At 40.6% G+C, this 23,906-nt stretch overlaps 1 protein-coding gene across 5 annotated transcripts in view; it reads right to left on the reverse strand.

Annotated features, from left to right (window-relative positions):
• CNGB1 (cyclic nucleotide gated channel subunit beta 1) overlaps positions 1-23,906 on the reverse strand; it is a 64,084-nt gene that overhangs the window by 12,692 nt on the left and 27,486 nt on the right. For all 5 annotated transcript variants that reach the window (XM_056525361.1, XM_056525360.1, XM_056525362.1 and 2 more), the window contains 8 exons: positions 21,606-21,672; positions 20,971-21,007; positions 14,692-14,796; positions 10,166-10,322; positions 9,807-9,839; positions 5,190-5,231; positions 2,368-2,421; positions 723-816 (listed from right to left, as the gene is read on the reverse strand). In XM_056525361.1, the coding sequence (XP_056381336.1) occupies positions 723-816; positions 2,368-2,421; positions 5,190-5,231; positions 9,807-9,839; positions 10,166-10,322; positions 14,692-14,796; positions 20,971-21,007; positions 21,606-21,672 (589 nt within the window). The remainder of the gene's footprint in view (positions 1-722; positions 817-2,367; positions 2,422-5,189; positions 5,232-9,806; positions 9,840-10,165; positions 10,323-14,691; positions 14,797-20,970; positions 21,008-21,605; positions 21,673-23,906) is intronic.

Raw genomic sequence — 23,906 nt, forward strand, 5'->3', positions numbered from 1 at the left:
TGAGGTCACATCAGAGCCACCATAACAGGAATATAGTGGTTGCTTAAACAAAAATCCAAAAACAGAGAAAAGCTGCTAAAAAAGTACAAGACCCCGCACACCTCAACAATTTCAAATTGTACAAACTTTATTAAGAAGAAAAAAGTTAACAGACACAATTAAAACAACTTAAAAACACATATAATTACACTAGGTGGAGGTATGTAAACCTCAACACCTTACAATAATATAATGACATGGATAATAATCCCCAAACAAGAGACTTGGAATGGGAGTATATAGCACATAAATACTAGACAAATATCTATCTATATATGAAACACATCCCAAACTAGGCACTCCATACCCATGAATGCCCTCATACGCCAGTGTAATAGATCCTTTACATACAGGTGCCCTAACTCATGCCAAAAATATGGTGTACTAACAAAACATAATGTGCAAAACTACACAAATGCCATAATAAACACAATCAAAAGTGCAATGAAAGTGATAAATAACATGAGTAAGAAAAGTGCTATGGATAGAGGGGACATACAGACATCAGCTAATGTCTTCATGCAGGATCTTATACTTTTTACCAAGGTTTCTCTTTTTCTTTTCCATATAATGTCATTTTGGTAGATTTATCCTTGTACCCTGCCTATCACGGTTGGGTGGTGCCCACCTAGACCTGTTGTTCTAGTTGCTCACACACACACCCAGGACCGATGCTGTAGTACCTGCATGTACTGAGTGCTTGCCACCTCTTCAACCACTGTGGGCATCAAAATAGCCGTGTCCAGATGTTCTGGAGGACCCTGCACCGTCACCTGACTGGCAGAATGTTCCAGTTACAAAGCAATCAACAATATACAATGATGACCAATCCCAGCAAAAAGTTACTCTAACCCCTGGAACCCTATGCACAGACTTCACCCACTAAGTACTGATTTCCTGTACCTCACCTCCCAGTAGTGACCGCCTGTACTGTCTCCATGCATCTCTACAGACAGTGCTGACTCTTCTACCTCCCCTGGCAGTACAGTCCCCAAGAGTCTTCTACCCCAATACTGACTCCTTGTACATCCCCCACAGTACTATCCCCTCTATCTTCCCTGGCATACTGTCTCCCTGTATCCTCCCCACAGTACTGTCTCCCTATTCAAAATCCACAGTACTCATCACTTTCTTTACTGGCATTTGTGTCCCCTAGTGTTTTGCCCCACAGTACTGACTTTCTATACATAACCCACAGTACTGACCCTTGTATGTTCCCTAGTAGTACTTTCCTCCCCACAGTACTGATTCCTCTATCTTCCCCAGTAGTACTGCCCCCTTGTATCTTCCCCACAATACTGACACCCTCTATATGACCTACAATACTGACCCTCGTACCTTCCCTGGTAGTACTGTTCACCTGTATTGTCCCCACTGTACTGACTTGCAATACATAACTCACAGTACTGATCCCTCTATCTTCCCTGGTAGTACTGTCGACCTGTATTTTCCCCACTGTACTGACTCCCTATACATAATCCACAGTACTGACCCCTGTAGCTTCCCTGGTAGTACTGTGCTCCTGTATCTTCCCCTCTGTACTGACTCTCTTTACATAACCCACAGTACTGATCCCTCTTTCTTCCCTCGGAAGTACTGCCCCCAGTATCTTGCCCACTGTACTGACTCCCTAAGCATAATCTACAGTACTGATCCCTTTACCTACCCTGGTAGTACTGTCCCCATTTATCTTGCACACAGTACTGTATCCCTATACTTAACCCACAGTACTGACCCCCTCTCCATACCCTGCTAGTACTGCCCCCCTGTATAACCTACAGTACTGATCCATCTTTCTTCCTTAGAAGTGCTGTTCAGCTGTATCTTCCTGTCTGTACTGACTCCCTATACATAACCCACAGTACTGTGCCCTCTTTCTTCCTTAGAAGTGCTGTTCAGCTGTATCTTCCCGTCTGTACTGACTCCCTATACATAACCCACAGTACTGTGCCCTCTTTCTTCCATGGTAGTACTGTCCACCTGTATTTTCCTGTCTGTACTGACTTCCTACACATAACCCACAGTACCGACCCCTCTGCCTACCCTGCTAGTACTGTCCCCCTGTATCTGCCACCACAGTGCTGATCCCCCTGACTGTACCTCCCCACAGAGCCTTGCTAAATGGCGGGGACTGTACCTGTTTGTTTCGGCGACCACAGCTCTGGAGGAGTTGTATGTTAATCTGATTATCTGTATAACACCATCCCTGCTCTTTGCACAAGGTGGTTTCTAAGGAAAGCACATCCGTAACTAGGGGAGAGGCAGGGTTGCTAGGAGACTGCTCTTAGGGGACTGCACGTCAGGACATCATCAGCGACTGCTACTTACTGCGTCACCTGGGTCTCCTCCTCACTGTCACTGTGATAGCAGGACATCTGTAGCCTGTAAAACACAGGAGGGGGGATCAAGACTGCCCCCATACCTAACCCCACCTGCAAACATAACCTATACACCCAGTACATTATATTCACACACCCTAGAATATTATAACTCACACCCTCATTACATTATATCTACACCCCAGAACATCATAACTCATATCCCCAGTACATTATATCTAATCACAAGAATACCATAACTCATACCCCAGTACATTATATCTAATCACAAGAACACCATAACTCATACCCCAGTACATTATATCTAATCCCAAGAACACCATAACTCATACCCCAGTACATTATATCTAATCCCAAGAACACCATAACTCATACCCCAGTACATTATATCTAATCCCAAGAACACCATAACTCATACCCCAGTACATTATATCTAATCCCAAGAACACCATAACTCATACCCCATTACATTATATCTAATCCCAAGAACACCATAACTCATAACCCAGTACATTATATCTAATCCCAAGAACACCATAACTCATATCCCCAGTACATTATATCTAATCCCAAGAACACCATAACTCATACCCCCAGTACATTATATCTAATCACAAGAACACCATAACTCATACCCCAGTACATTATATCTAATCACAAGAACACCATAACTCATACCCCATTACATTATATCTAATCCCAAGAACACCATAACTCATACCCCAGTACATTATATCTAATCCCAAGAACACCATAACTCATACCCCCAGTACATTATATCTAATCCCAAGGACACCATAACCCGTACCCTCAATACATTATATCTAATCCCAAGAACACCATAACTCATACCCCAGTACATTATATCTAATCACAAGAACACCATAACTCATACCCCAGTACATTATATCTAATCCCAAGAACACCATAACTCATATCCCCAGTACATTATATCTAATCCCAAGAACACCATAACTCATACCCCCAGTACATTATATCTAATCACAAGAACACCATAACTCATACCCCAGTACATTATATCTAATCCCAAGAACACCATAACTCATATCCCCAGTACATTATATCTAATCCCAAGAACACCATAACTCATACCCCAGTACATTATATCTAATCACAAGAACACCATAACTCATACCCCATTACATTATATCTAATCCCAAGAACACCATAACTCATACCCCAGTACATTATATCTAATCCCAAGAACACCATAACTCATATCCCCAGTACATTATATCTACACCCCAGAACACCATAACTCATACCCCAGTACATTATATCTAATCCCAAGAATACCATAACTCATACCCCCAGTACATTATATCTAATCCCAAGAACACCATAACTCATACCCCAGTACATTATATCTAATCCCAAGAACACCATAACTCATACCCCAGTACATTATATCTAATCCCAAGAACACCATAACTCATACCCCAGTACATTATATCTAATCCCAAGAACACCATAACTCATACCCCCAGTACATTATATCTAATCCCAAGGACACCATAACCCGTACCCTCAATACATTATATCTAATCCCAAGAACACCATAACTCATACCCCAGTACATTATATCTAATCACAGGGATACCATAATTTATACCCCCAGTACATTATATCTAATCCTAAGAACACCATAACTCATACCCCAGTACATTATATCTAATTACAAGAACACCATAACTCATACCCTAGTACATTATATCTAATCACAAAAATACCATAACTCATACCCCAGTACATTATATCTAATCACAAGAACACCATAATTTATACCCCAGTACATTATATCTAATCCCAAGAACACCATAACTCATACCCCAGTACATTATATCTAATCCCAAGAACACCATAACTCATACCCCAGTACATTATATCTAATCCCAAGAACACCATAACTCATACCCCAGTACATTATATCTAATTACAAGAACACCATAACTCATACCCCAGTACATTATATCTAATTACAAGAACACCATAACTCATACCCCAGTACATTATATCTAATCACAAGAATACCATAACTCAAACCCCAGTACATTATATCTAATCCCAAGAACACCATATACTCCCAGAACTCTAGATATAACCCCCAGAACATTATAACCTACTGTATATCCTCTCCTTGCAGATCACTGTAATCTAATCCCTCTGGAACATTACAATGTATAGCCTTCCAATCTTAAAGCATACCCGTCAGATCCAACAAAATTTGTTTTTTAAATATATCACTCAGTACCTAATCCTGACCATGTACATCTAATTTGTATGTGTCTAGCACCTTTATTTATTTATTTTATTACACTTTTAATTTAGCTCACTAGTCTGAATTCCTCTCAAAGGGAGGGGCGTGGCCTCACTGTGCAGGTCTCCGCCTCCTCCCTCAGTATGCTGTCTGCTCACATCTCCCCTAGCATTAGCAAAACTACAACTCCCAGCTTGTCCTCACTGACAGTAGCGGGACACAAGCTGACAGTGGGAGGATTTTTCCTCCAGCTGTGAGCCCTGCGCTCACAGCTGTCAGTCAAGGAAGTGTGTCCATGACATAGGTGATGATGCATGGACACAGCAGGACTAGTATATGTCGTGTATAAGCAGACAGGGGGGCAATTGTTTGACAGTATGCTTTTTCAGTATGAAATAGAAAGCAATTGCAAAACTTATTTATTTTGCATGCTTTACAACATATCACAAGTTTTTGTATCTGAGAGTGCCCATTTAACCTATAACTCAGATTAAAATTTATAGATCCCTAAGAAAGAATCTGACACTTCTTACTCTGATTCATCTTCATCTTCCTCCAAGATCCAGGAAAGTCTCCTGAGGAGAGAGAACAAGAAGACATAAAAAGATTATCTATTTCCACCAGAGACTACATAGAAAGACCCTCTGTATCCAGGAAACTACATAGAGATACACTATATCCAGTAGACTACAAAAAGAGACACTCTGTACCAAGAAAAGGTGACTACACACTGCATCTAGAAAACTACATTAAAAACACATTCTATATCCAGGAGAATACATAAAGAGATACAGTGGGGATCAAAGTTTAGGCACCCAAGGTAAAAATTTGTATTAATGTGCATAAAGAAGCCAAGGAAAGACAGAAAATTCTCCAAAAGGCATTCAAATTACAGATTAGACATTCTTATAATATGTCAACAAAAGCAAGATTTTATTTCCATCATTTATACTTTCAAAATAACAGAAAACAAAAAAATGGTGTCTGCAAAAGTTCGGGCACCCTGCAGAATTTATAGCATGCACTGCCCCCTTTGCAAATCTGAGACCTGCCAGTGTCATAGATTGTTCTCGGTCATCATCTGGGAAGACCAGGTGATGTCAATCTCAAAGGTTTTAAGTGCCCAGACTCATCTGACCTTGCCCCAACAATCAGCACCATGGATTCTTCTAAGCAGTTGTCTAGAAATCTGAAACTGTAAATAGTTGACGCTCACAAAGCTGGAGAAGGCTATAAGAAGATAGCAAAACGTTTTCAGATGTCAATATCCTCTGTTCGGAATGCAATTAAGAAATGGCAGTCATCAGGAACAGTGGAAGTTAAAGCAAGATCTGGAAGACCAAGAAAAATATCAGACATAACAGCTCGCAGGATTGTGAGAAAAACTATTCAAAACCCACGTTTGACTGCACAATCCCTCCAGAAAGATCTGGCAGACACTGGAGTTGGGGTACACTATTCCACTATAAAGAGATTTATTTACAAATATGGTCTTCATGGAAGAGTCATCAGAAGAAAACGTCTTCTACATCCTCACCACAAAAATCAGCATTTGAACTTTGCAAATGAACATATAGACAAGCCTGATGCATTTTGGAAACAAGTTTTGTGGACCGATGAGGTTAAAATTGAACTTTTTGGCCGGAATGAGCAAAGGTACATTTGGAGAAGAAGGGGAACAGAATTTAATGAAAATAACCTCTGTCCAACTGTTAAGCATGGGGGTGGATCAATCATGCTTTGGGGTTGTATTGCAGCCAGGGGCACAGGGAACATCTCACGAGTAGAAGGAGAAATGGATTCAATAAAATTTCAGCAAATTTTGAATGCTAACTTGATGCCATCTGTGAAAAAGCTGAAGTTAAAGAGAGGATGGCTTCTACAAATGGATAATGATCCCAAACACACCTCGAAATCGACGGGGGATTACATCAAGAGGCGTAAACTGAAGGTTTTGCCATGGCCTTCACAATCTCCTGACCACAATAATCCATAGATAATTGAAAATCTATGGATAGACCTTAAAAGAGCAGTGTGTGAAAGACAGCCCAGAAATCTCAAAGAACTGGAAGACTTTTGTAAGGAAGAATGGGCAAACATACCTCAAAACAAGAATTGAAGGACTCTTGGCTGGCTACAAAAAGCGTTTACAAGCTGTGATACTTGCCAAAGGGGCAGTACAAGATATTAACTCTGCAGGGTGCCCAAACTTTTGCAGACACCATTTTTTAGTTTTCTGTTATTTTGAAAGTGTAAATGATGGAAATAAAATCTAACTTTTGTTGACATATTATAAGAATGTCTAATCTGTATTTTGATGCATTTTGGAGAATTTTACATCTTTCCTTGGCTTCTTTATGCACATTAATACATATTTTTACCTTTTGATCCCCACTGTACTCTGTATCCAGGAAACTACATCAAGAAACACTCTGTGGGAGATTTATCAAAACTTGTGCAGAAAAAAAAGTGGTGCAGTTGCCCATGGCAACACACAGTAAACCCCTCTAGGACTACAGACTGTAAAAAAAAAAAATTGTTGGCGGTCTTTGAAATTCATTAATCACTGCATCCAGTAGCGCTCTCAAGAATCCCCATTTTTGCATGTTTTTCTCGCTATCCTTTCTCCGTACCCTTCGGACCACGGATACAAGGGATCAGAGGAGCAAACTGGTCACAACCTCTCCCGCACACCCTCATAGCCCATGGTACTAGGTTTCCTTACCTTATTGTATACCCACAGAATGTCAGTACATCACCTTGGGTGTTGGTGGGTATTTGCAGTTGTTATCCATTCTCTTGACATTTAAACACTACACATGGGAGAGCCCCGCATTTTTCCCCGTTTCTCCTTTTGATTTTTCACAGGTCTCTTTAAAAATAAAAGAAGCAATCTGATTGGTTGCCATGGGCAACTGCACCCCTCTTCCCTTGCACCGTTTTTGATTAATCTCCCCCTCTGTATCTAGAAGACTACATAAGGAGACACTCTATATCTGGGTGACTACATAAAGAAAAACTCTGTATCCATGGGACTACCTAAATAGACACACTGTATGCAGGAGATTACATAAAGAGATGTTCTGTAACCACAGGGATACATAAAAAGTTGCTATATATGATACGGCCGCCATCGGTGCTGTATCGGCATCACGCTACAAAGGAGCAAACTTAATGGGAAATATGATGAATAAAACAAGCTGTAACAACAAGATTCCTGATGATCTTTACAGCGAGAAACACGTTGAATTGAAAGATCTGGAACATCATCTCTCTTTTGGGGGTTTATAAGCACTGTGAAGGGACTGAGCCAAAGACGCAGAATCTGAATTGATACGTATCCGAACAGTGATACCTCTATGGACTGATTCCAGTGCGTGGAAGCAAGCTCAGGATACTAGGTTTTCTCTTTCCAGTTGTTATCAGTGTGGAAAGTTATAGTTACTTACACCATGTGCGGGACTGTTTTTGCTGGTTACAATTTAATGCGCATTTAACAGAATATTTTGAAAGTGCATTGTATGTGAAAAGTGCAAGTTCATTTTCAATTTTTGCACTATTCAATGGAATGACCAACGAACGTATAAGATTTATGGGTTCATTTTTATATGGAGATCTTTGAGATGCTAATAATATTTTTTGAACAATATCTATGTATACTTGCTGCAGTAAGTGTCACTGTGTAACCGTATACATGCCATACATTACGGAGGTACCAGGTGTATACTATGGACTGCAATAGGCACCGTCCTCAAAAAGGACATTAAGTATATGGCCTTTCCCCCATGCACTTGATATAATACATAGCACATAGGATGGCAGCCAAGTGTGTTAATTTTATATGAAGTGATTAAAAGTTATTTTTTAATATTTCTCACGTTTATTAGTGCAATATAATTAAGAAGTGAGATCCCATGAGAATATTATGTACTGTGTTACACACAGATCAGTGCAATATAGGTATATATGTATCCCTGAGATTACATAGAAAAGACACTCTGTATCTGAGAGAACACACAAAGAGATATTTTATATATAGTCATAGCCGTAAATGTTGGCACCCCTGAAGTATTTCTCACAGAAAAGGATGCAGTAACACATGTTTTGCTATACACACGTTTATTCCCTTTGTGTGTATTGGAACTAAACCAAAAAAGGGAGGAAAAAAAGCAAATTATACATAATGTCACACCAAACTCCAAAAATGGTCTGGACAAAATTATTGGCACCCTTTCAAAATTGTGAAAAAATATGATCGTTTCAAGCATGTTACTTCAATCCCTAGAGAAATACTTCATTTTCTATAAAAATTTCAGGGGTGCCAACATTTACAGCCATGACTGTATATATATTGTGGCATTGAGGCAGGTTTGAGGGCAATGAAAGGGTGTATTTTCCTAGCTAACCCTGGAGAAACCTCCACCTATGGCCTAATTAATGAGGTAGCAGAAAGGGGAAGTGTGTTTAAAAGGGAGTTAGACAGAATAGTTGGTGCTCTCCCCAGAAGATAGCAAGGTGGCTGTAGGGGGGAGGCAGAGGTCTTGGTGAGGAAGACACAGCCCGAGCTGTAAGTGGCTCCAGGTGTGGACGAGACACACAGCAAGATGTTGCAAACGCTGTGTGTGAACAGTGAGTAGAAGGTTGCAGGAGGTATAAGTTTAACTGGCCGGGAAAATCCCACCAGTTGATAGTCAGGGCACGCTGGATTGTGTAGTTAGTGACTAGACAGTCTAGGGGTTTGTTTGTTCCTGTGTTATGTTTTTATTTAGCCTGCAACCTATCTAATAAAGCTGGCGAGGGGCCGGACTTACATAAAGTACTGTTGTTTGCCTGCTGATTGAAGTGGAAACATGTCTTGTGGCTGTGTCAAGGACAATCCCAGAGCTATCCCCAGGGTGAAATCCTTACAATATATATATATATATATATATATATATATATATATATATATATATTAGAGACTACACAAAGAGTCACTCTATATCCACAGGAATACATAATGAGATTCTCTATACTGAGGGGACTAAATAAAGATACACTCTATAGTAAGGATAGTACATGAAGAGGAGCTCTGTATATGGGGGACTACATAAATATACACTCTGTATCCATGAACTAAAGAAGTGCTCTATAGATCACCCATTACTCACTCATTGTCAGACTCCATGACTTCTCTTTCCACCCTGAGTCAGGAAATACAGAATTAATGCATGGAAGGAAGAGACAGGAGCTTGACGCATGAACAGAATTTCAACGACATTTTGTGGGATAATTTATTTTCTGTGAATACAGTGGATGAGTATGGAAGATGTACTAAAGCCAGAATTTCATGTACTGGTTATCTTTGGATTTCCCTATACTGAGAGGCTTTCAAGTCGTACACTCTGCCAGGGTCTTATTTTTGGGTGGTTCATCCTTCATGCCACAAATGTGTCTAATGCCACTGATTAGGTGACACAATGGGGATTCTGTCTGCAGTGGAGATAAGCTACGACATTATCCTCCTCACCCTTTCCCATCCTCTGGTTCCTGTGGTCTTAAGAGGGATGCAGGAACCTCGGGTTGTGTTCCAGCGTCTTCTGTGCTCACATCTGGCGCGGCCTCATCTTGGAGGTGGGACTTTATATCGTCAGTGACAAGGCTTCTCTCCTCTGACAACTCTACTACTAGAAAGAGAGAGAAAGAGAAATGGCAAGTACACAGTTATTGTTGTGTCCAGGGCCTATTAATGACCTGGTATATATATATATATATATGAACATGTGTAAACAGTCACGCCTTAGTGTGGCCCGTGTGGCACTCAAACACAGCAAACTGAGATATGAGAACAGGATCACCAGCTAATCCAATGCAGACAAAATGTGCTGGAATAGGATGACTGTGAACCCCTTATTGACAGACAAGTGGCCTGTCCACAGAGCGCTGGAGGACTGAAGATGGTGACATGTATGGCCAGTATTAGCTATGTGCAACTTATGCGGTTTTACTGGGTACCTGTTATCAGATTGTAGGGTGGGCAGCAGCAGGTTGGTCACAAGTTATTATGTGCACTGCCTTATATCCAGCAGGCAGACTCAAATTTGTTGTGCAGGAGATGTCATAGCTTCAATGACATCATTACACAGGTCTGTATTAGCATTTAGGATGCTAAACAGAGCAGGGGGACCACATAGTAGGCCTCTCTTCCTCTGTGAAGGCCTGAAGGAGACACTGCATATCACAAGTGCACGTTGCTGTTTCACAAGTGCAAAGTGCAGTGGGCAGCAGGTTAGTCCTTTAGGTCTTTAGTTTATTAAATAGGGCACCAGGCAGGAGACTTACGATGTCAGTAAATGGTAACAGAATACGGTGTTGCTTTGTGCCCATTTGTTATTTCTTTTTGCCATTTATTTTCCCTTTAATGATAGCAAATTGGGTGCCTGGGGTGTGCTTAACAGAAGAGCACTAAAGGGGCTATTAGGGTTAACTGGATAGAAAGGAAGCAATGAACAGAAAAACACTAAATGGGTAATGTATGGCAAGTGTGTGAATTTGACATTTATTGGCTTTTATGCCCTTTTCAAATCATGTTAATGATCACATTAACAAATTAAGACTCTATTTACACTACTGGAACATTCATGGGCCTGGTTTAGAATCTGTTAACACAAGGATCTGGTCTGAGGTCTAAATTCAATTTAGAGATCTCTCCTGGTGTCTAATAATTTTAGGGGTCATCACCGATTTTTGTGTTGAGTATCCCACCTCAGCACCTCAGTTTGAAGAAATCAGGGTAGATAAGTATGACTTTTTTTAATTTTATTTTAACAGCCATATGTAAAAAAAAATTATGTCCCCGGATAACCCATCACATGGAGCTGGTAAATGTAAACAATAGCAGGGATTTAATTCAAGAGTCTGCTCTGGGGCCCAATGTTTCCTACTTACACCCTTGCATTACTGCCTTCCAAAGGACAATTTTGCACCGGGAACCATGTGTGCAGACATCAGGCAGGTTTAAAGAATTGAGGAGGAGTCCTTTGTATGGGCAGATAGATCTTTTTATTTTGTTGTAGTATAGTGCTAAAGTATGGAGAAGACCATTTTCTCTGTAAGTGAATATCTTTTTACCATGTGACCAGGACTCCGCCACTGACTCCCTTTCTGTAACAAAAACACCTAAAAATATCAGGATGTCTACATGATGTTCCTAGAAAATTGTTCTTGCAAATCATCACCAGCACCTTAAGGCCAGAGAGATGTAGCAGGACCTTTTCTCAATATATTATTATTAACATGACAGATTATTCAATATGATGCTTTCATGAGCTTAATGTGCTTGGTACCTTCTTCTTCTTGTAACTTTTTGAGGGAGTCCAGTACAGCAGCTTCAGGGATGACTGTCTCATCAAAGAGTAAGGCCTTGTCTACAATAATAGAAGGATCACAGGGTGGAAAGCACTGAATATTATTGTGTTCTTTTCCATCTGCAATTGTAATCTCTTTAGGTAGGGCATCTGCAACCACTATTACTTCTCCTGCGGGGGTCCCTTTTTCATCCAAGGTTCTTACTAGGTAATCTTCATTTTGTGTAATCTTGGCATTTGTGAGGCCATCAGTAACACTATCCTCTGGGTGCTCTCTGTCAATGTCCATTTCATCATACTGGACCTCTTTCTCTTGGGGTGGTGTTGTCTGAGTTTGTCGTTCCTCAGTCTGGATTGGTGCTTCCTCATCATATGACTCTCCTCTATGGTCAATGGTTTGACAAGTAGCATCCTCTGTTTGGATCTCTCTCTCCTCAGTTTGAATCTTCAAGTTCTCTGCTTCTGTGCTGTCATCTGCAGAAATGTCACATTCTTTGTGTCCCTTGGGTTGGCTTTTCACCATAGGCTGCCATTGTTCCAATTCTAAAATGTTGTCCATTATGCTTGGGTGATCTTGTCTATCCATCTGAGGGGATATGTCTGCTATCTTGTCTTCTGAGATCTGTAAATATGGGGCATCTTGTGGACGACAAAGTATAGTAGCATCTTCTTGCTGGATTTGTTCTTGCCTCTCTACACCTGGTATTTGAGGTTTAGCATCATGTTCCTCATCCGCCATCTTGGTTTCTGTTATTATCTGGCTTTCTAAGTAACCAGTCTGGTGACATCTAATCGCATTCTCCTGGAGGCTCTCAACTTTCTCAGTGACATTTTGATTATTTATTTCCACTTCCTCTATCTGTGATATATTTAGTTCAGCATTAAACATAGTGACATTTTCCTTTGCCAGGAGCTCAGTTGTATCCAGATCTTCTGTTCCTTGCATGTTTTGTTTTTCTGTAGGTTTCTCCTCATGTGTTATCTTGTCTTCAGTCTCTTCATTTCCTTGAGGTTGTTTCTCAGGTTCCCACTGACATTTTATTTCCTTGATATCATCTTGCAGATGATGCCCAGCCTTGAACTGACTTCCTTCTTCAAGAATAGTCAGCTCTTTAATATGATTACTATTTTGCTGAGTATCTTTCTTTTGGTCACATTTTCCTATTTCTTTCTCTAGGTTTTGACTTTCTTTGAATTGTTTAATGTCATTATCTTCATTAGGATACTTGACATCTTTATCACAAACTGCAGACTCACCACAACTTTGTACTTCTATTTCATACCTCGTAGACAGCTCATAACTCAGACACTGCACTTTATCTTCACATCTCATAGACTGATCATGACTTAGACACTGTACTTCTTCTTCATACCTTGTAGACTGATCATGACTCATACACTGCACACTCTCTTCATATCTTGTAGACTGATCATGATTCAGACACTGTACTTCTTCATACCTTGTAGACTGATCATGACTCATACATTGCACACTCTCTTCATATCTTGTAGACTGATCATGATTCAGACACTGTACTTCTTCATACCTTGTAGACTGATCATGACTCAAAAACTGCACTATCTCTTCATATCTTGTAGACTGATCATGATTTAGACACTGTACTTCTTCTTCATACCTTGTAGACTGATCATGACTCAGACACTGCACTATCTCTTCATATCTTGTAGAATGATCATGATTCAGACACTGTTCGTCCTTTTCATACCTTGTAGACTCATCAAGACTCAAACACTGCACTTCCTTTTCACATCCTGTAGGCTGACCATCACTTAACCATGGCATTTCATAATAATCTTTTTGGATCATGTCCATGTGTTCATTTAACTGGTCTCTGGACATTTGGAGAGCATGCTCCCTGATCTCAATGAAATTAACTGGACAGATGTCTTCACTTTGCTTCTGCTCACAGGTGTTTTCCTCATGTTGGGACTGTCTCTGGTTCTCCAATATGTCTATGCTTCTTCCACCATGGTCCACATTTTCTGCTGTAGTGAAGCCTCTGCTCAGCTCTCCAGGAACCCCGATGGAACCTCTCCCTGGAAGGGAGGAGCAGGGCACGGGGTTACCAGGTTGTTCATAAGCCAGATACAGCAGCATCTACTACAAGCTCATGTCAGTCGCCTTTATTTAGGGGGGTAGTTAAATATCCAGAGGGTAGCAGTTGGTTTTGTCTATATCCCACCTATTACCACTCTGGCTGCAATTACATTAAGTAGACTATAAGGAATCCTTCAGGAGAAAAATATTTCTGGAAAGGACTTAAGCTTAGAAATTGGGTGCAGACTGGAGAACTGTTACTTCAATGTCAGGTTAAGAAGAAAAAGTGATATTTGAAGAATGCTGGGACTGTTGTAGAAAGTTCAGGCTGGTCTGAAGGCCTCCTCTGTTATATCTATCATTATGTGAGACATCAAATTCTGATTTATGAGTGATAGTGTAAGGTAGTGTCAAGTTAAATTACATTTTACACCAAGAAGCTTGCATTTCTATAGGTTAATGGTCATCATTACTTCACACATTCTCTGTGTTTACTTTTCTGTTTGATGTGGGACTTTTATTAACAAAACTATAATAATGTAAAATGTCATTTGCTGAAGCTTTCTCTTCAGCTTCCAGGCACAATGCAGACAGTCTGGAGTTACAAGCTATATGAAACATTTGACCTACCATCAGGCACCTGCTCTGCTGGGCCTCCGTCTGACAGGGGTTCTGTGCTCACAGTTTCCTCCTCACAGAGGGGTACTTGCTCAGTATTTGGAGGCAGGATACAGACTGTAGGAAAAATAATAATTACAGATTTGGATATGGTCATATACTGGAACTAGAAAAAAAGCAAGCAATAGCTGAGAAGCTGGCTCTCCACCATCTCCAGTGTGGAACCCTGGACAATGCTGTTGTAATGCCAATCATTAAATGGGTTAACCAGCATTTAGCATTTTAGTTTTTTTGCTCCTCACTTTGTAAAAGCCATAACACTTTTATCAATTTTTTGGCCTCTGTGCATTGAAACTGACTGCAGGTCAGAACAATTACAGCAGTGCTATTTACATAGCTCTTGTTATGTTTCGTCACTTTAAAAAAAATTAAATAAAATGACTGAGCTGTAGTTTTATTGACAGCATTTTGGCGTAGATAAGAATTTTTATACACTTCTTATTCTATGTGAAATTAACAAAAACCATGCAGAATCAATAACATTATATTTTAATAGTTTGGACATTTCTGGACTTTGGAGATGGTTCCTATGTCTGCTCACGGCTATAAGCTGCTGAACGCAACCAACAGCCACTGGGTATGGGGCCCCAAAGCCTACTTCCTAAGTCAAGAGTCACATGATGGATATATGTCATAGAACGGTAAGAGATTAAAAATTGATGGCCATCCTCATGATACGCCATCAATATTAGAGTGAAAGGTGTTTGACCCCTGGAGCTTTGGGTCCTTGTGTGAGTGCTGCAGCTTTATCAATGTTTACACTGGCATGAAGAGACTGTACATACAAAACTGGCATATACCCAATGTAAACACTGAAGAGGCCGCAGTGCCCCAACAACTTTATGATGATTGATGGGGTGCCAGGAGTTGTCCCCTTCCAATCTAATATTATGATATTATAGGATTGGCCATCTATTTTTAAAGGCTGAATAATCTCTTTAGCCTCAGGATATCAATAAGCAGTGTCCAATGTCTGGTCTTGATGTGTTCCAGGATGGCAGACACTTGAACTTTACTCAATCTTCTTTTTTCAGGTCATTATTAGTAATTCCGAGATTATTAATGCCATAATAGATTTTTAGAGGGAGTGGAACTGCATTTTTCTGATATAGAGCTCCAAACACAATGCAGTGCCATAGTGTTACATGATACCTCACCAAAAGACTACTTCTTTGAGAAGACCACCTCCGTGTCCAGGCCGGATTTTTTGTTACCAATTATCAGGTCCACCATATATGATGCATACTGGCCATCTTCTTTGACAAGATCACCCCCCTAGAAGACAACTTTTTGTGAAATTTAGGGTGGTCGTCATAAAGAAGTTTTACTGTATCTGCTTTCCTACTGGGGCAGAAAGAGAGGCTTAAAGGGGTACTCCCATGGAAAACTTTTTTTTTTTTTTAAATCAAAAATCAACTGGTGCCAGTTAAAGTTAAACAGATTTGTAAATCACTTCTATAAAAAAATCTTAATCCTTCCAGCACTTTTTAGGGGCTGTATACTAAAGAGAAATCCAAAAAAGAAATGCATTTCCTCTGATGTTATGACCACAGTGCTCTCTGATGACCTCTGCTGTCCATTTTAGGAACTGTCCAGAGCAGCATATGTTTGCTATGGGGATTTTCTCCTGCTCTGTACAGTTCCTAAAATGGACAGCAGAGGTCAGCAGAGAGCACTGTGGTCATGACATCAGAGGAAATGCATTTCTTTTTTGAATTTCTCTTTAGTATACAGCCCCTAAAAAGTATTGGAAGGATTAAGATTTTTTAATAGAAGTGATTTACAAATCTGTTTAACTTTAACTGGCAGTTTTCCATGGGAGTACCCCTTTAAGAGCTCATAGGATTTGGAGCTCTGTATTGAAAAATGGGTTAAACCACTATAAAGACCAATTATAGAGCAAAGAATTGCCCTCCGGCTACCTCTACAGTGGATTGCCCTCCCGCGATCGCCCTGCGGTGGGCCGGTCCACCCCATTAACCACCAAGGATGGTTTAAAGCTCCCTTTAGACACCGCTGTCAGCTTTGACATCGGCGATCTAAAGGGTTAATAGCCGACTGCAGTGATCGCTGCATGCCGGCTATTAACGGTGGCCCACGGCTACTGAAAACAGCTGAGGGTCACTGGGTATGGAGCAGCACCATGATGGACTAGGTCCGTCATAAGTCACAAAGGGGTGAAAAATCTTCTTGAGTGGCAATTTGACACCCCATTGTAGGGCCAGCCCTGGTTCCATGCTGGGCAGTCAGTTTAAGTCTTGCCTTCAACAAGTTTTTGAGTAACCATTACTCTACTTATCATGTAAGTTGTCATCCTCGGACATGTCGTAATACACAGTGTAACTGCATTGTTGAAAAATATCAGTCTTATCGTTGTAAAAATGTGAGGGGTTAACCATCCTTGATTAGTGGTGTAAGAAGTGGTAAGAACGTGTGATACAGCCTATGACTGCAGCTTCACAATATAGAAGAATGAATGATTAAGTAACTCACCCAACAAACAACAAAGAATTGTTCTTTCAAGGACAGAACCAGAACCCTGGGACTTTACTACCCATATCAGTAGATAAGGGGGCAGACTAGAAGAAGAGAATGCCCCACACATTATGGGACAGAGGTATAATGTGAAGCTCCTGTGCCCCAATTTAAAATCTTATGAATATGAAAAAAAGAGAGCAGAGCTCCTCATAGGGCAGTAAAGCCAGTGAATCATGAAACAGAAAGGTGCACAGAGAACCCTAGCAAATATCTGCTCACCTTGTTCAGTTGTGTATTAGACACCACCACTGTATAAGCATGTAAGAAGTACGTAGTACAGCCTTCCCGGGACCAGCGTAGAGTATTCCTGGCCGGACAGAGTGATGAATAGAGATGAACAGAATCCACCAGTCAGACAAGAGTGTAATATCTTCACAAATGTCTCTATTAGCTAGACATTACACATTTCAAGGCCTCTTCATCAGATGTGCTGGCGTTTACCAGCAGATCCGACAAAGAGGCTCCTAAGCCTTGAAACGCGTAATGTTTGGCTAATAAAGATATTCATACAGCTATTACACCCCTGTCTGACAGATGGATTGCGCTAGAACCCATTTCTTTCTGTTCATCTCTATTCACCAATTTTAAATGTGTGACAGGTACCTCACCATCACCATGTATAATATTGGCGTCTTCTTATGTCCCTGGGCTCCCTCAGACACAAGGACCCAAATGCAGCTGCTCCCCCTAAAGCTACACCTCTGGCTGGGGTTTTGACACAATTATATAACAACTCAAGCCGACACAACAAGACAAAGTGCACAAACTTTATTTTATAATTTTCATAGTAAAACCAAGAGCGGCAAATCCTCATTGTTATGTGTTTTGTCTAGTGAAAGATGATATAATTATAGCTGGAAAAGGTGGGTCCATTATTGATTATCATGGTGCAGTGATGACTATGAGCATTGCAGTGATGCCTATCAGGGGTGCAGTGATAACTATGAGGAGTGCAAAGATGACCATAAAGGGTGCACTGATTGTCACTGCACCCGTCATGGTCATCTTTGCACTCCTCATAGTCATCATAATGGGGTAATGGTCATCTTTGGTCATGGTCATCTTTGCACTCCTCATAGTCATCGCAATGGGGTAATGGTCATCTTTGGTCATGGTCATCTTTGCACTCCTCATAGTCATCACAATGGGGTAATGGTCATCTTTGGTCATAGTCATCTTTCCACTCCTCAAGGTCATCACATTGGTGTCATCACATTGGGACAATCATTGGGGTATGCAGTGACAACCATGGGAGGGGAGGGTGCAGTCATAATGATGTGGAGTATCATAAAAACTATGATTTGTTCAGTGATGATTCTCCATTATTTAAATAGGAACAATAGTTTTGTCACCACAGATGCTCGGCATGGCCACTCATATGGGGATAACAGCCTTGTATGTGTCTATGTCAGCAGTGTACACCAGTGATATTAGTGCAGCATTAGAGAGTGGTGATTCTAGCGCTGCTGCTAGTGTATGACTACAGCTGGAGAGCAGAGGCAGAAAGTGCAGGGCCCAGGGACAGGAGACGGCTCCAGTGTCTTCTGTTTTCCATTTGTTTCAGGGGTAATTAAACCCCACTCCCCTCTGAAACAAAGGAGAAGAGAAAACAATTAATAGACAATGTTCTGCCCCCAAGACACCCCAGCCTAGGGCAGGAGAATATCATGGGGGCCATGGAGCTAATGATATACTCCTTTCATTATACCCCATCCCTTAGACCAACCATCCACTGTGGGAGCTTCCCCCAACTGAGATGAGAGAGAATAAATCTGCACATCTTGAAGATTATTCTATGGACAAATTTGATGTAAATTAAAGGGAATCTGTCACATTGTACATGTTTTAGAGCAGAAGGAGCTGCAAAGATTGATATATATCTTTGTGGGAAAGTTTTAAGTTTAACTTGTTATTTGTTAATGGAAATCTCTGTTCTTTCAATGCTTAGGAGTCCAGTGGGTGATCCTATCATTAGAGTGCCACTGGATGTCTAAGTATAGAAAAACGGGTGGTTCAATAAATATACAAGTTATACTGAATATTTTAACACAAAGATATATATATCAATCTGTTCAGTTCTTCCTGCTCTATACCATGCTGCCAATAGATTAGATAGCATTTATATGTTGACAGGTTCCCTTTAAAGGCACCAGTGATATAATATGGGCACACCTTGTAGCATGTAACTATAGGTGCCCTGTTGATATAACATAGGCACATATTTTGGTACGTAATTATAGCTAGACTACTGATATAACATGTGCACATATTTAAGTGTGTAACTGCAGCTATATGGGAGTAGAAGGAGTCGGCACTCGTGTCTAAATAGGGTGGTGCTCGCAGACCAGGGAATAACCGGAACAGAAGAAATGAGGTCTCGGCACTCATGAATAGCTTGCAAAATCTCTCCGTGTTTATTCATACTACTCAAGTGGATCGACACACAGGACGCTTTTCGGCCACAAGCCGTTTTCAACCGTAAGTGAATACACAGTATAATATAGAGGAAGCCTGCCCCAGGGGCAGGCTTCCTCTATATTATACTGTGTATTCACTTGTAAGCATTACGGTTGATAACAGCTTGTGGCCGAAACGCGTCCTGTGTGTCACTCCACTTGAGTAGTATGAATAAACACGGAGAGATTTTGCAAGCTATCCATGAGTGCCGAGACCTCATTTCTTCTGTTCCTGTAACTACAGCTAGACTGCTGATATAACATGGACACATCTGCAAGTATGTAACTATTGGCTGACTGTTAATATAACATGGGTACATCTGCAAGTATACAATGATCCCTCAACTTACAATGGCCTCAACATACAATATTTTCAACATACAATAGCCTTTTCTGGACCATTGTAAGTTGAAACCAGACTCAACATACAATACTACGGACAGTCCAGATCTCTGAAACGCGTCAATGGCCGGAAAATGTGACCAATCAGAATGGGCATTCACTGGTAAAACCCCTGTATTACTGAAGCGTATGCACTGACTGATGTCTGGTAGCGCCCCCTACAGTACAGGGAGGTATTACATGTTTGTACACTTTACCTGTGCCAGGGTTACCTGCTCCTTTGGATACCAGGTGAGGGCGACTCCATGTTACTTTTTTAGGACATTGCATGTACTGTACAGGAGCCCAAAGAAGCTCCTGTCCTCTACATAGACCAGTGTTTCCCAAGCAGGGTGCCCCCAGCTGTTGCAAAACTACAACTCCCAGCATGCCCGGAAAGCCTTTGGCATCCGGGCATGCTGGGAGTTGTAGTTTTGCAACAGCTGGAGGCTCCTTGCTTGGGAAACACTGACATAGACAGTGATTTACAGCTCCCAGCAGATCTATATTACTTTTATATGTAAGGACTTGTTTTATCTGTATTAGTTATCTACTTATTTTTCTTTAATCCTCCCTTTTTCCTATTTTTGGATGACATTTTGGTGCCTTTAGAACCAATTACCAGGTTTCCATAGAGTTCTGGTCTCAACATACAATGGTTTCAACATACAATGGTCGTCCTGGAACCAATTAATATTGTAACTTGAGGGACCACTGTATAACTATAGTTGTACTGCTGATATAATATGGGCATATCTGCTGGTATGCAAAAACATATATTACTGAATGTCACTACTGGTTTAAAATGTAAACATAATATAACAGGGAAAAGCATGTGTAGGCAGGGGGTACTTACTTTTTTCCACCTGACACAATGTTACATTCTGAGAGTCCTGTCAGAGAGGGAACATTCATTATTGACATTTAACATAAAGGGCACGTGATCCCGTTACATAATTTATACTACTTGAATACTTTATATGTGTGTATATAGGTAAACACGGAGATCCTTTATTTAAGGATTCAGCTTACTCCAATGGGCAACAAGGCACCAGGATATAGGGTGCATTACTTGCTGCAGAGAGGACTCGCCTTAGAGTTCAGTGGGAGAAAGAGGAGTAGGAGGTAGCGTGTAGGGGAGAACATGAGTACAAAGATCTTGGATTTACAGACCAATGTAAACAGAAGAATTAAGTAATGGAGGAGGGTGCAGTGACCACTGAAATGGTAAAATATCACTTCTTTTATGGGCAGGAAGGAGAGGGAAGAGGACAAGTGGAATGTGGCAGCAAAGTAGCGAAATCAATGCTCCAACCAGCAGGATAGCTATTGGGGGTGCAGGGGTAGCATTTGTACCCAGGCCCTGGTGTCTGAGGGGACCCAAAAGCCCCTTTGTCACAAAAGACAACACCTGTATTATAAGTGGTTCCCACTGAACCTGTATTAGACTGCTGAATGTTTTGCTATAAGGACTGTTACAAAGGTGTATACCTGTTTTGCTATCATTACTGGTTGTGGAATGACCTTCTCCAGACCTTGAGTAATCCAGCTCAGCACCCTACAAGAAAATCATGTGTCGTCATCACAACTTGACTTTTTAAACCTTTGGAACTCACACAATGACGTTTTCACTCCTCATGACATCACACAATGGCCTTCTCACACCACATGCCCTTACCCAATGATCTAATAACACATCATGAATGCACATAACTCACCCTCACACATATACCTTATCACACATTATGACCTCACAAAATTACCTAATCATAGAGAATGACTTTATCACGCGGGGTACTCTGGTGTAAAAAAAAAAATTCAAATCAACTGGTGCCAGAAAGTTAAACAGATTTGTAAATTACTTCTATTTAAAAAATATTAATCTTTTCAGTACTTATCAGCTTCCTACAGAGGAAGTTGTGTAGTTCTTTTCTGTCTGACCACAGTGCTCTCTGCTGACACCTCTGTCCATGTCAGGAACTGTCCAGAGCAGCAGAGGTTTGCTATGGGGATTTGCTCCTGTTCTGGACAGTTCCTGACATGGACAGAGATGTCAGCAGAGAGCACTGTGGTCAGACTGGAAATAACTTCACAACTTTCTCTGGGGCATACAGCAGCTGATAAGTACTGGAAGGATTCAGATTTTGAAATAGAAGTAATTTACAAATCTGATAAAAGATTTTTGGTGCTCAAAGGTATATGGATATCAAGGTCAAGTGTACAGATAAATATATGAAAAACACCATACCATTAGGGACTGGATGAATATTAAATAATAACAGTTTATTATACCGCAATATTAACAAATAAAATTAGGTAGTGTAATCACAGGGCCCTTGAGACACACCCCTAATAGATATAAATTATAAATATAAAATATAAAAATAGTGTACAATATTATAAACATATAAAAAAAATATATTAATTGCTGCCTGTAATATTGCTATTTGTAAAAAAAATATGTCCTTAATAGCAAACTGGGATCTGTAGTCCTCCCATAAAGTCTAATATATGGCTTGGAAATGGTAAATCCTTAATTGTAGTTACAAAGTATGTTGGGACTTAGGCTAGGTTCAGACTACGGAATTTCCGCCGGAATTTTCGCTTTGAAATTTCCGGCAGAAATTCCGCTTACTATAATGCATAGTGTAGTGAATGGTTTTCCGTTCACAAATTCACACTTCGGAATTTGTGAAGCGGAAAATCAGGATGAAAAATCCGCTAGAAAATTTCCGCCTGAAGAAAGGGGTTGCTCTTTCTTCAGGCGGAAATCCGAGCGGAACACATAGCAGTCTATAGGAGACTGCAGTGTCCGCGCGGTCCTAGCGCCGACTAATTCAGTCGGCGCAGGCGGAACTCGGAATCTCCGGGCGGAAATTTTCTGCCCGGAGATTCCGTAGTCTGAACCTAGCCTTATAGTTAGATCTCACCCGCTCGCTGGTGGATTTGTGGTGGCTGGCGTGCCGTACCTCACCCGCTGCCAGGATCACAATGAAGTCTTTCTGCCCGCGTTGACCGCTATGTTGTCTCGTGCGTGTGAGACTGAATGCACAGTAAGTGCAGAATACTGCCCAGTAAGTGCCAGCCACGAATCCACCAGCGAGCGGGTAAGATCTAATCTAACTACTAATACGGGCACAACTGCAATATAATCTGGTGAAGTTTGCTACGAACATTAACTGACTATACCACAACTGAGCACTTACAGGGTTGCCGTCATTTGATGTATATCAGTAAAGAATGCTGAACACTGTTTCTGGTATAAGAAACTGAGAATAACATACTTTTGAACTGTATGACGGCAACTATAAGTCCCAACATACCTTGTAACTACAACTAAGGATTTACCATTTCCAAGCCATATATTAGCCTTTATGGGAGGACTACAGATGCTAGTATGCTATTAAGGACATATTGTTTACAAATAGCAATATTACAGGAAGCAACTAATAGGTCTTTTTTTATATGTTTATAATATTGTATACTATTTTTATATTTTATCTTTATAATTATTTAATATTCATCCAGTACACTTGACCTCGATATCCATATACCCTTGAGCGCCAAAAATCTTTTATCACTTTAATTGCTAGTTTTTTAACCCCTTGGGGACCGAGCCCATTTTGACCCTAAGGACCAGAGCATTTTTTGCACATCTGACCACTGTCACTATAAGCATTAATAACTCTGGGATGCTTGTACTTATGAATTTGATTCAGAGATAGTTTTTTGTGACATATTCTACTTTATGTTAGTGGTACATTTTTGTCGATATTTGCATCATTTCTTGGT

This window comes from Hyla sarda, chromosome 6 (genome assembly GCF_029499605.1).
Source record: "Hyla sarda isolate aHylSar1 chromosome 6, aHylSar1.hap1, whole genome shotgun sequence".
NCBI lineage: Eukaryota > Metazoa > Chordata > Amphibia > Anura > Hylidae > Hyla > Hyla sarda.